General features: G+C 36.9%; 2 protein-coding genes across 2 annotated transcripts in view; one reads left to right on the top strand and one right to left on the bottom strand.

Moving 5' to 3' along the window:
• The window catches only part of RPL27A (ribosomal protein L27a), a 1,008,958-nt gene that overhangs the window by 34,793 nt on the left and 960,251 nt on the right, over positions 1 to 13,914 (top strand). The window lies entirely within an intron of this gene.
• On the bottom strand, positions 223 to 1,155 carry LOC126935186 (olfactory receptor 491-like). Its single transcript, XM_050756383.1, has one exon. It carries the CDS (start codon positions 1,153 to 1,155, stop codon positions 223 to 225), a length of 933 nt encoding a protein of 310 aa, XP_050612340.1.

The following is a 13,914-nucleotide window of genomic DNA, read 5'->3' as shown; positions in this document are numbered from 1 at the left end:
TGCTTGGCATCTATAAGAGTTTAATAATAGTAATAAATATTACTATCATTATTACTGATGTCTAGGTGTCTCCCAATTGGTCTACAAGTATTTAAAAGTGAAAATTAGAACAAATAAATATAATTTTATTTTAAGCAGTCAGTTAAGCAGTATTTGGTAGGTCCTAAGTGTGATACCGATAATGAAAACTTTATAGGTTGTCTGAAATGCTGTGAATTAATCCTAAGAATATATTCTGACAGCTGCCTTTCTTAGTGCCTCCTTTACATCTCTGTTCCTCAGACTATAGATAAAGGGGTTCGTTATGGGGATTACCACTGTGTAGGACAGAGATATCAATGTGTTCTGGCTAGTTGAGTAGCTGGACTTGGGCATCACATAAATGAAGGTAATCGTTCCATAGTAGAGAGTAACCACTGTGAGGTGGGAGGTGCAGGTGGAGAAAGCCTTGTGGCGCCCCTCGTTGGAGCGCATCTTCAGGATGGTGATGAGGATGTAGATGTAGGAGATGGCTATAACAAATACTGTGACCACAATGATAGATCCAGAAGAGATGGAAGGTATCATTTCAGGAATGGAGATATCTGAGCAGGAAAGTTTCAACAAAGGAGAGAAATCACAGAAAAAATGATCTATATGATTTGGTCCACAGAAAGACAGATTCAATAAACAACTAGTAAATGTTGAGGCATTCACACATCCACCCAGGTAGCAAGCCACCACTAAGAGGATGCAGACTCTGGGGGACAAGTAGGTGGAGTACACCAGGGGTGAGCAGATGGCCACATAGCGATCATAGGCCATGGTCGCCAGTAGGAAGCATTCAGACGTCCCAAACATGACTACAGAATAGAGCTGGGCTTCACAGCTAGTAACAGGGAGGGCCGCTCCATGTCTTAGGAATCCCATAAGCATTATAGGTGTGACTACTGTGGACAGCCCTATGTCCACAAAAGCCAAGTGGCTGAGGAACAGGTACATGGGAGTGTGAAGCTGGGAACAGCTTCTTATTAAAGTGATTATGCCGATATTGCCTATTAAGGTGACAATGTAGATTCCTAGAAATATCACAAACAAGATGTCACGAAGTGTAGGATCCTCAGTTAACCCCAAAATAATAAACTCTGTCACTGTGGTATGGTTTCTAATCCCCATCTTCTCTGTGAATTGTTCCTGTTGAAAGAAATGTGAATATTAATTTGTTAGAGGATTTTATATCACACATTCCCAGCTTTCTTTGGTTGTTCCTCAGGCTCATTCACAGTGACTTCATATATTGATGTCCTACAGGATTGTTTTTGTTTTTATGTGTCTTCCACGTAAAAAGAGAATGGTTCAACTTAACTCTCTGGGAAATTACTTACATTCTTTTCTGTATATAATGAGCATGTTAAAATGCCTCTCATACCTAGACTTATAGACAGATCTCTCAGAAGACATCTAGACCACAATTCAATGAGTCTTCAGTTGGAAATTCCACAAGTACCTAAAACCCAGCCTTCCCCATAACAAATTCATTCATTCTTTTCTTTGGCATTCTTTCCTTCCAAATTGTGTATCTGGGGAGTGACACCACCATCCACCCAATCTCTTGTGTCTGCAACTTGTGAGCCCTCCTAGTCTTCTTCCTCTTATTTTATCACAACTAATAAAATCTTATTGAGCCTATCTACAATTTAACTCCCAATTTTATCTCTTTATCTCCTTTTTACTATTCTCAGCATCCCTACTTTAGTCAAGGACCTAGCCATTTTTCCTTTCTATTTTATTGACCTATTTACTTTACTGCCTCCATTCTTGTTCACAACACATTTGTGTAAGCGATATCTTGATAAATAAAAAGCAGATGATCCCAAAGAGATTCGTTTCAGTCTTTCAGTACTCTCTCAAGCCTTCACAATGAAACCTAACTTGTTAGCAAAGCATACAATATTCTTTATGTTCCAGCCTACGACTCTGTCTCTCAGGATGTCTCCATTCACCACTCACACTGACTCAAACTTCTTGAACTATTTAGAGTCTTCTTGATGTATTCTAATTTCTCTGGCCTTTGCTCCACTTTTTCTCCTGTGTAGACAGCTACCACCTCCCACCGTCATTATCCTGGGTGACTTCTATACATCTTTCAAGATTAATTTCCCTCCGAAGGCTTTTCTGACTCCCAGGGGTGAATCAGGTAACCTTCATTTGTATTATAGACATCAACTTTCACGCATGTCTAGATTGTCTTCACTTATACTGGGTTATGATTTTTGTTGTTATTTGTTTTTTTACTGTTCATTCTCCTCAATGAATACATTATCTTCCATAACTGCATCCTATCCCTGTATTACAAATATCGACTTCTTGTACATAACATGCTGAAAAAAAAACTTGTCCAATGAATGAATGCATGATTACAATAATAAATAGGCTCTGCGAAATAAAAAGATAAATAAAGTTTAGGTTCTCTGTCCAGAGAAAGCCGGCCTCATAGAGAAGGAAAAAGTGAAGATACTAGTTCATGGAAAGCACTGTAATAATAGCATAAGTGAAGAAAGGGCTTATTTTATTTCTAAATAAAAAAAATTATATAAGCAGTCTGGGAAACACTTGAAAATTCAAAAGAAACATTTCTCTCAAATCTGGCTACCATCACGCACATCAACTATTAGAAATGTGGCACATGTGTTTCCAGGAATTTATCTCCTATATATATATTTTTATATGCTTTGTATCACATTGTAAATAAATTTCTTTTTAAGTTTTATTTTTAGTTGAGAAATAATTGCATATATTATGGAATACAATGTGAGGCTTCAATGGAATGATCATAGTGCAGATAATGTGGGCAAGGCCAGAAATTTACCAATTGATTGCTATTTTGCCTGCTTCCAGGGAGGGAAGCCAAACATGGTACTGCAAGACAAGCCTGAAGTCCATGGTGGGCTTCCTAATAGGGCAAATGGGAGAAAATATGGTGGTAATGTTCAAGTAATGGATATACCCACAAGGGTCCCTACTAAACACCTGTGTTTTCGCCAATAGCTATTGTTCCTGCTACCCATGGCAGCTGGTAATGTCTTTCTATGCTGGGCTGTGACTACAGCAGCTGTCAGCAACAAGTCTGATTGTTAAGTATACGAAGAGCTCCCTCTATCAAATGATAATGGCACACCTTAGAATATTCTGCATTTCTCCTGACAGAACTGGAGTGATCAGTTCAACAGCACTGATAATGCAACTCCAGTTGACTGGTGATTGTCTCCACCTGGAGGCCCAATTGCCAACATATTGGAGACCTAAAAACATGTGCCCTTATATACATTACCTGTTGCACCTATATGCCAGATGAAGTGAATAATGTCACAGACGTTTTACATTATTTTTTGGTCCAGATCCATGATACAACCCAATTAGATTTCTTTGACTTATTCTCAAATTAGTTACACACCCTACCTACACATTGAAGTATGTTTTGCTAATAGGCATTATAATTGTAGTTAGCTTCTGCTTTTTATGCTGTTGTGTATACGGTGTGTGCTTTTTATGCTATTGTGGATATGGCCTGTATGCAAAAGCCATGGCTATATATTATATATTAATATATTTCCTCCCTTCTTACCCCACTCAGGGACTTTTGTGCAAGATTGCAGAAAGAATGTAAAAGCCGGGGGACAGGACAGGGTGGGCTGTAATGTGACAGGTCCCTAGTCAGGTTACTTAAAGGTGTATGCCGGCTGGTTGCCAAAAGTGCCAAGGAAAATCAATTATATTTCAACAAATTGTGCTGAGACAATTGAACATCCATATGTGAAAGGAGGAGTTTATACAATTACCTCGTGACACACAAAACAATTAATTCAAGATAAATATAGACATAAATGCAATAGCTAGAACTACAAATTGTTTGAAAGAAAACACAAAAGAATGTCTCTGTGATCTTAGATATGAAAGCTAAGTTTTTTTTTTAACTATAATACCAAAAGCACAATACATACATGAAAAATCAAAAATTGGACTTCTCAAAATTTAAAACTTTTGCTTTTCAAAAGACCCCACCAAGAAAACGCAATGAAGCCAGACTTGTAGAAAATTTTTGAAAACACCGTATTGGATAAAAAGATGTATACATGAAACAGAGAAAGGTTCTTACAATTCAGGAATGAGAAGAAAAATAACCTAATTTTAAAAAGTGCAAATATTTGAATAGTCATTTCACCAAAGAAGATGTATGAATGGCCGTGTTCAGGTAACCCACAGGAAGGCAGGGAAAGAAAGAAAAAAAGAAACAAATGAGAGAACAAATAGAAAACAAAAAACAAAAGGGCAAACAAACCATAATATATCAGTAATTACTTTAAACTCAAATGTTTCAACATCATTAGACATTAGGCATTTACAAATTAAAATTAAAATTTTACAAATTAATTTTAAGACTAAAGTTAATTTTTACAAATTAATTTGTAACTTTAAAAAATTAATTTTTGAAAACAAAAATAAACTGCAAACAAGTCACAATATATCAGTAATTACTTTAAGTACAAGTGTCTCAACATCATTAGACATTAAACATTTACAAATTAAAATTAAAATCTCACAAATTCATTTATAAAATTTACAAATTAAAACTATAATGAGATACCACCACACATTTATTAGAATGGTTACATTAAAAAAATATTGGCAAGACCAAATGGTGGCAAGAAGATGAAGCACCTACGGTTTTATTCATCGCAGATGGGAATGCAAACTGGCATAGTCACATTCGAAAATAATTTGGTAGTTTCTCATTAAGTTAAAAATACGTTTACTATATGATCTGGCAACATTACTCCAAGGTATTTATTCTAGGGAAATGAAAACTTATGTTCACACAAATACCTGGACAGGAATGTTTATAACATCTCTATTCATAATTATCAAATACTGGAAGCAACCAAAATATCATTCAAGTGAATGATAAACCATAATACATTCACACAATGGAATACTACTAAGCAAAAAAAGGGAATGAACACACACATACGGATAAATTTGCAAGTCATTGTGCTGAATAAAAGAAGCTAGTCTCCAAAGTTATCTAATGCATGATTTAATGAATATGACATTCTCTAAAAGACAATAATATACAGATGGAGAACAAATTAGTGTTTGCCCAGGGTTTGGAATGGACAGAGGTGAAGTTACAAAGGGGTAGTACAAAGGAGTCTTTTGGATTGACGCAGCTATTCTGTATCCTAATTGTGATGGTGGTTACACAAATCTATACTTGCGTTAAAATTTGTGGAGATGTTCACTAAAAGGGTCGTTTTTACTGTATATTAATTTAAAAATAAAATAAGGGGGAAAATGATCTAGTAACCCTACAAACTGGATCAGGCATAAGGTGGAAATCATGTCAAAATATGATACATTTTAAAATATTCCCATTACTAGGTATTTCTCTTAAGGCAATAAGTAAAAAGAAGTAGATTCTGTGCTCCAAGGTAAGCAAATCCCTATGATTTGCAATAATGAAAATACTAAACCAAAGTGCTCCCTCTTGATCATTGTTTTGTTGCATTCTTGCCTACATTTTCATTAAGGAGCTTATTGCCTTATTCAGATGTTTTGCCACTGTGTTGTGGCAAAGGCAAAGCTTCTGTGTTTGGAGATAATCATAACAAAGCAGAATTAATAAATAATACAAAAAAAAAACAGATAAATTTCTGTAGTTCAATGTAATAATTTCAGGGCATACTAAAGGTTCAGTGAAAATTAGAAAAAAGCATATTCATCAGAATGAGAAAATAGAGGTGAGGAAATAATTTATATTAAAGCATATAGCATTTGACAGAGTCAATGTCTTTACTCGCCATTAACTTCAGCTAAACAGCAATCGCTATAGGTAAATTCTATAGAATTACAAATTCTTTTTGCATATGTTTTATTTTAATGTTTTGCATATTTAACAACTAAAGAACCACTTACAAATCCTTAACTTTAATAGTGCCTCACAATCCATTTTGATTTATTTTGACTTTGAGGCATATATAAGTAGTGTTCACATATTTGTAATCATGTATATATTTAACATATATTCCATTTTTTAATTTACATCTCTACTTAGTATTATCAATAAAATATTTCCCATTTTCTGGAACAATCCTTATAACTGAAATACTGATGGAATCTATGTCAAACTTTTTAGCACGATATCCATGGAGCTTCATAATCTATCTTCAATTACTTTTCTAAATGTGTCTCCCTATTACATATCCTTCCTTGCAACTTTTGTAGTTTTAAAGAGTCATATTAACATGACATTGAGATTTTCTGCTCAATATCATTGGTTATACTATTCATAAAAACACAATTTTCTACTAACAATGTTATTGCTTTTCTTAAAGTTTGAAACATTTATCTAAATAATAAATATTAGTACCAAATGTCTTCAAATTCCTAGCAATTATAATTTATTTTTACTTTGGAATGAGAATTAATTTTCTCTGACACTGGAACTGAATTCTTTGACTATGTGAATTCTGAGGGATAATAAATCAATAGTTGAGAACCTGTAGCTCATTAAAGAATGTGATCCATCTCTTCTTTAATTGATCTTCATTAATTGTGCCTCAATTACTCTAGTGTCAGGCCTTATTGCCTTTGGTGTTGGTTCTGTTATTAAAATCTGTTTTTTAAACTTCTCAGTTGGTTCCCCCTGAGTTTAATGGTGCAAACCATCCAATATCTATATAAAAGTGTTAAAATATTGGAGCCCCTACGATGCCTCTTCTACCATCCTTTTTTTAAATTTAAACTTTCATAATTCCTTTGGCCATTCCACTGTGAAATATCATTAAATCCTTCACAATTCTCTTTGTCAGTCTCTGAACATACTCTGAACTCAGGAATGAGGACAAATTCTGAGCAGCATTTATGCTGTTTGCCTCCTGACTGAGGCAGAGTTCAGTGGAGCTTACCTTGCTTTCATTGTGTACACCACTTGAGCTTCAATATATGCTGATCAGAGAGTCATGGAGTGACTAGGGTCAAACAATTAGATCCTGGGCCTTCTGCCAGACAACTGTATCAATTGGTGCATAATCTCTCTGACTCTCAGTTTTTGCATTTGTGAAATAGAACTAATTGTCCCTATAATACAGCTTTGCTATTTGATTTAAAGGAAGGATGATACCTATAAAGTACCCATAGGTGTTTGATTATACATCAGGGCTAAGAAACTAAATTTCATTAAGTAAAAATGAAGTATTGGTATATGATTATTTATTCATTTTTTTATGAGAAGTAAATTGTCTTTCAACACATGTCAGGGGATTTTCACCCCAAATCCAATATAAAACAGGAAGTGCAGTATCTGGTGCCTTCTTAGTTCTGGACTATGCCATTTAGATATATAACATGCCAACTAATTGTTGTCCTTCCCTTCCTCTCCACTGGACACCTAGGTCCTCTCTGGAGTTCTTCATTTTGACATCCATTCATGCTTGTCTACCTGGGTCAGGGACTCTAACTACTCAAATATTCTTTCAATATTTCAATGCATGGGTCACTTTTGATGATGAATAGAGGGTATAGGACTGGGAGCCCCACCCAATCTGAAAATCAGACTGTGTTTCTGATTTCCTTTTCATATTCTTACCTACACAATCTTAGCAATAGCTTTGGCTTCTGTAGACCATCCACAATGCCCCTGGAGACTCTGGGAAGCCTGAGCTGGGTGTGCAGACAATGACTATTCTGTGGTGCATTTCTTGCTGAGGCCATAGTTTCTGTTGAGGTCAAGAGCTAAAGTTGGCGAGAGTAGTTCTTTTATTTTTAGTTTCTTGCTAAACAAATAAAAATTTAAATTATTTTAGCAAAATTTATGAATCTTGCACTTACCTTTCAGAGCCAGAATTGTTGATGTTAAATTCCAAGGACATTTATAAAGTACTGTTTTCCATTCAGTGTTATAAGTAGCTGAGTACTGAATACTTGACAATGTCAACCACTGAATGCTCCCCATACATGCAGCAAGGATGAATATGGATATCTTTGTGGGGTCTGGAGGGAGAAAGGAAGGTTCTAAGAGAACATGGGAAATCTCCTAGGGCTGTTATTGCCTGTCCCTTTGAGAGAAAGGCCCTTGGGTTTGTTACAAAGAAATGACTTGTGGAGCCAGGTGACTCATTAAACTGGTTGGACCCTTCTGAAAGGAGCATCTATGTGCCATGGTGTCCTTTGGAATTCTTTCCTTCTTGTTTCATGAAAGTGAAGGATAGTGTTCTTGGTCTCCCAGAAGAATGACTAACATTCACTTATTTTCTTAATTGTGATCAATATGACAATGTCAAAATAGTTTCTCATTAAAATAACCTTTAAATCAAATTGAAAAGAAACATTGGAGGTGGAGAATAGTAAAGAAGAAAATTATCACTTTGACTTAGTGACCATTTAACTGCAGGAAAAGAAAAAAAAAAAAAAAAAGATGATTCTTTCTGGAATTCTGTATACATGGGATTGCCCCTTTTAGAACAATTTAGGACACTCTTCCATTGAGGCAGCAAGCAATAAGGTAGTAAGTCAAGTATATTAGATGCTTGACTCAATTCACACTCCAAATACCTCACCTTCTTTTATATTCCTTAAGGGCTGACATTGGGATCCATCGTTCCTGCTGCTCTTTTGACAAGTTCCAGTGAGCAAAGGCATCTCATAGTGATTTATTTTGTTATACACAACCATCATTGTCCACCCTTGAGTTCTGCTCAAAACCAAACTCCTTTACTTCTTGCACCATACATTTACCTAGGTCCCTTCTAGGACTGTCTGACTCCCAGTAAAAATATGTTCTTCAATTTAAAACCACCAAAACGTTTTTCTGCCATATATCATGAGCCTTCTCACTTCATCAGCTCTATTCAAAAGCATTTAAATTATCAAGAACTAGTGAGATTGCAACACCAGAATAAAAGAATACCTCATTTTATTGCACTTCATTGTATTACCTTTCACAGATATTGAATTTAGTACAAATTGAAGGCTGTAGCAACCCTATGTCAAACACAGCTATCACCACCATTTTTACAAAAGTGTGATCACTTTGTATTTCTGTGTGATATCTTGACAATTCTCACAATACTTCAAATTTTTTAATGAATTTTCTTATCTGTTATTGTGATCAGTGATCTTTGATGTTACTATTGTTTGGGGGCAGCACAAACCATGGTCATACAAGATGACAAACTTAACTGGTAAATGTTGTGTGGGTTCTGACTGCTCCACTAACCAGCCATTTCCCTGTCTCCTTTCCTCTCCTCAGGCCTGTCTAATCCCTGAGACACAATGATATTGAAATTAATAAGCCTGAAATGGCCTCTAAGTATTCAAGTGAAAGGAAGATTACACATCTCTCACTTTAAATCAAAAGCTAGAAATGATTAAACTTAGGAAGGCACACTGAAAGCTGAGATAGTCTGAAAGCTAGGTCTCTTGTACCAGTTAGCTATTTTGTGAATGTAAAGGAAAAAATCCTTAGAAGGAAATTTAAAGTGATACTACAGTGAACACCTGAATGTTAAGAAAGCAGAATAGCCTTACTGCTGATATGAAGAAACTTTTAGTGGTCTGAATAGAAGATCAAACGAGCCACAACATTCCCTTAAACCAAAGTCTAATTCAGAGCAAGGCCCTAACTCTCTTCAATTCTGTGAAGTCTAAAAGAGATGAGGAAGCTGCAGAAGAAAAATTTGAAGCTACCAGAGGTTGGCTCATGGGGTTGGAGGAAAGAAACTGACTTCATAACATAAAAATGCAATGTGGGAGACAGGCACAGTGGCATACACTTGTAGTATTGGCTACTTGCGAGGCTGAGGTGGGAAGATCAACTGAGCCTAGGAGTTAAAGACCAGCATGGGCAACATAGTGAGACACTGTCTATAAAAAAAGCCAAGATATAAGTCAAGTATAACATAAAACAGCCAAGTGCTGATGAATAGAAGCTGCAGAAATTTATCTAGAAGATCTCATTAAGATTATTGGTGCAGGTGGCTACACTGAACAACAGATGTTTAATGTAGATAAAGCAGATTTATATTGGAAGATGTCATCTAGGACTTTCATATCTAGAGAGAAGTCAATGCCTGGCTTCAAAGGACATGCTGACTCTCTTATTAGGAGCTAATGCAGCTGGAACGGAAAGTTGGCTTGCATTGGAGACCAGAAGCAATGCCACCAGGGCATTAATTTCATCTCTGTAGACAAAACAGTCTTCTTAGCTAAGGATGTCAGATAGCAGGGAGAAAACTATGCAAATAGAAACAAAGCACAATACCCTGTTACTCAAAATGTAGTTCAATATTCTGGAATAGTTTCAGCAGGGATGGTATCAGCTCTTCCTTGTACATCTGGTAGAATTTGGCTGTGAATCTGTCTTGTCCTGGGCTTCTTTGGTTGGTAGGCTATTTATCACTCCTTCAATTTCAGAACTCTTTATTGATCTGTTCAGGGATTTCTTCCTGGTTCAGTCTTGGGTGGCTGTATGTGTCCAGGAATTTATCCATTTCTTCTAGCTTTTCTAGTTTCCGTGCATAGAGGTGTTTGTAATATTCTCTGTTGGCTGTTTGTATTTCTGTGGAGTCAGTGGTAATATCCCCCTTATCATTTCTGATTGTTTTTATTTGAATCTTCTCTTCTCTCTTTTCTTCTTTATTAGCCTAGCTAGCAGTCTATCTATTTTATTAATTTTTTGAAAAACTCAGCTCCTGGATTTGTTGATCTTTTGAATTTTTCTTTGGTGTCTCAACCCCCTTCACTTCAGCTCTGATTTTACTTTTTGTCCTCTGCTAGCTTTGAGGCTGATTTTCTCTTGGTTCTCTAGTTCTTTTAGTTGTGATATTAGGTTGTTAATTTGAGATCTTTCTAGCTTTTTGATCTGGGCATTTAGTGCTATGAATATCCCTCTTAACACTGCCTTAGCTGTGTACCAGAGATTCTGTTATGTCGTATCTTTGTTCTCATTAGTTTCTAAGAACTTCTTTATTTCTTCCTTAATTTCATTATTTGCCCAAAAGTCATTCAGGAGCAGTTTATTCAATTTCCATGTAATTGTATGGTTTTGAGTTATTTTCTTAGTCTTGAAATCTATTTTTCTTGTGCTGTGGTTCAAAAGATTGGTTGTTATGATTTCAGTTGTTTTGCATTTGCTAAGGAGTGTTTTATATCTGATTATGTTATCAATTTTAGAGTATGTACCTTGTGGTGATGAGAAGAGTGTATATTCTGTTATTTTGAGGTGGAAGGTTCTATAGATGTTTCTCAGGACCATTTGATCCAGTGCTGAGTTCAGGTCCTGAATATCTTTGTTAATTTTTTGCCTTGATGATCTGTTTAATGTTGGTGCATATATATTTAGGATAGTTAAATCTTCTTTTTAAATTGAACTTTTACCATTGTGTAATGCCCTTCTTTGTCTCTTCTGGTCCTTGTTGGTTTAAAGTTTATTTATTCTGTAATTAGGATTGTAACCCCTGTTTTTTTCTTTTTTTTTTTTTCTTTTTTTTTTTTTTTTTCTGTGGTAGATTTTTCTCCATTTCTTTGTTTTGAGCTTATGGGTGTCAGATGGGTCTCTTGAAGACTGCATACCAAAGGGTCTTGGGGTTTTGTTTGTTTGTTTGTTTGTTTGTTTGTTTGTTTGTTTTGAGATGGAGTCTTGCTCTGTTGCTAGGCTAGAGTGCAGTGGCACACACAACCATGCCCAGCTAATTTTTTGTATTTTTAGTGGAGACTGGGTTTCATCATGTTGGCCAGGATGGTCTCAATATCTTAACCTTGTGATCTGCCCACCTTGGGCTCCTAAAGTGCTGGGATTACAGGCGTGAGCCACTGCACCCAGCCGGGTCTTGGTTTTTATCGAGCTTGCCACTCTGTGCCTTTTAACTGGGGAATTTAGCCCATTTACATTCAGGGTTAGTATTGTTATGTGTGAATTTGATCCTGCCACCATTATGTAAGATGTTATTATGCCAACTTGTTTGTGTGGTTGCTATAAAGCAGTGACAATTATAAAGTGTCACTGGTCTTTGTACTTAAGTGTGCTTTTGAAGTGACTGGTAACAGTCCTTTTCCATGTTTAGCACTTCCTTCAGGAGCTCTTGTGAGGCAGATCTAATGGCAATTAATTCCCTCAACATTTGCTTGTCTGAAAAAGATCTTATTTCTCCTTCACTTTTGCAGCTTACTTTGGCCAGATATGAAATTCTGGGTTGGAATTTCTTTGCTTTAAGAATATTGAATATAGACCCCCAATTTCTTCTGCTAAGGTTTCTGCTAGGGTTTCTGCTGAGAGTTCTGCTGTTAGTCTAATGGGCTTCCTTTTGTAGATGACCTGACCTTTCACTCTAGAAGCATTTAACATTTTTTTTCTTTCATTTCAACCGTGGAGAATCTAATGATTATGTGTCTTGGGGATGATATTTCTGACAAGTATTTTACTGGGGTTCTCTGTATTTCCTGGATTTAAACATTGGCCTCTGTAGCTACATTGGGGAAGTTCTCATGGATGATATCCTGAAATATGTTTTCCAAGTTGCTTACACCCTCCTCATCTCTTTCAGGGACACCAGTGAGTCACAGATTTGGTCTCTTTACATGATCCCATATTTCTTGGAGGTTTTATTCATTTCTTTTCATTCTTCTTTCTCTATTCTTGTCTGACAGTCTTATTTCAGAAAGCCAGTCTTCAAGCTCTGAGATTCTTTTATCCACTTGGTCTATTTCTGCTATTAATACAGTTATTACATCATAAAATTCTTTTAGTCTGTTTTTAGCTCTATCAGGTTGGTTATATTCTTTTCTATACTGGCTATTTTGTCCACCAGCTTTTGCATAATTTTATTGTGATTCTTAGCTTCCTTGGATTGAGTTTCAATGTACTCCTGCATCTCAATGATCTTCATTCCTATCCATATTCTGTATTCTATTTCTGTCATTTCAGCCATCTCAGCCCAGTTCATAGCCCTTGCTGGAAAGGAGGTTTGGTCATTTGGAGGAAAGAAGGTCCTCTGGCGTTTTGAGTTGTCAGTTTTTGTATTTCTTTTTTCTCATCTTTGTGGGATAATGTTTCTTCAATCCTTGAAATTGCTGACCTTTGGATGGGTTTTTTTCTTTTATTCTATTTGATGACCTTGAGGGTTTGATGGTGTTTTAAGGTGGATTCAGCTAAGTGGCTTCATTCCTGGAAGATTTTAGGGGGCCATGGCTCAGCTCCCAAATCCTTGACTGCATGCTTCAGCTCCAGGAGATACATATTGGACCCTGACTTTGTTCTCTGGCTCCTTAAGCTTAGGGATCAACTTCACTGTGGGGGAAGGTACTCCCAGACCACTGGTCACTACACTCCAATGTGTGGTGTCAGCCAAATTATTTCTTAGTGCAGTGACATCAGGATCTATCCTCATTTGCACATGCCAGCAGCAGCAGCAGCAGTGGCAGCATGGCAGGGTGCATGCTTATTGGCTATGGCAGTGTGCTAGGGGGTGCCAGGGTCTCTGCCTTTGTGGGGGCATTCACCACAGTGGTGGCAGCCATGCAGCTCTTGGGGATGGGGGTCCATGCTGGTGACAGTGCATGCAGTCGTGCTGGTGGTGGTATTGACACAGGGGTGGGGCACTAGCAGATGCAGGTCTATTCGTGCTTTCTATACACCACAGGCAGGGATGGTCACTCAGGGGAGGGGAGCATCCGCTGTTCTCTATGCCTAATTTCACTCCCAAGGCACTGTTGATACAAGAGCAGGGTGCTAGCAGGGACAGGGCTTGCTGGCTGTGGCTGCCAAAGCTCCAAGTGCAATGGCAGTCACTGCAGAAATGCATTGGCAGGGCAAGGAAAGGAAACCTCACCTATGCACACACACACACCAGCAAAGCAATGTGACAAGTTGCTGTGGCCCAG

The sequence above is a fragment of the Macaca thibetana genome, chromosome 14 (genome assembly GCF_024542745.1).
Source record: "Macaca thibetana thibetana isolate TM-01 chromosome 14, ASM2454274v1, whole genome shotgun sequence".
NCBI classification, from domain to species: domain Eukaryota; kingdom Metazoa; phylum Chordata; class Mammalia; order Primates; family Cercopithecidae; genus Macaca; species Macaca thibetana.
Note: the sequence above shows the minus strand (reverse complement) of the source record. Positions and strands in the feature narration are given on the sequence as shown.

Coding starts and splice junctions, on each gene's coding strand:
- LOC126935186 (XM_050756383.1), bottom strand. CDS start 1,155: ATGGGGATTAGAAACCATACCACAGTGACAGAGTTTATTATTTTGGGG.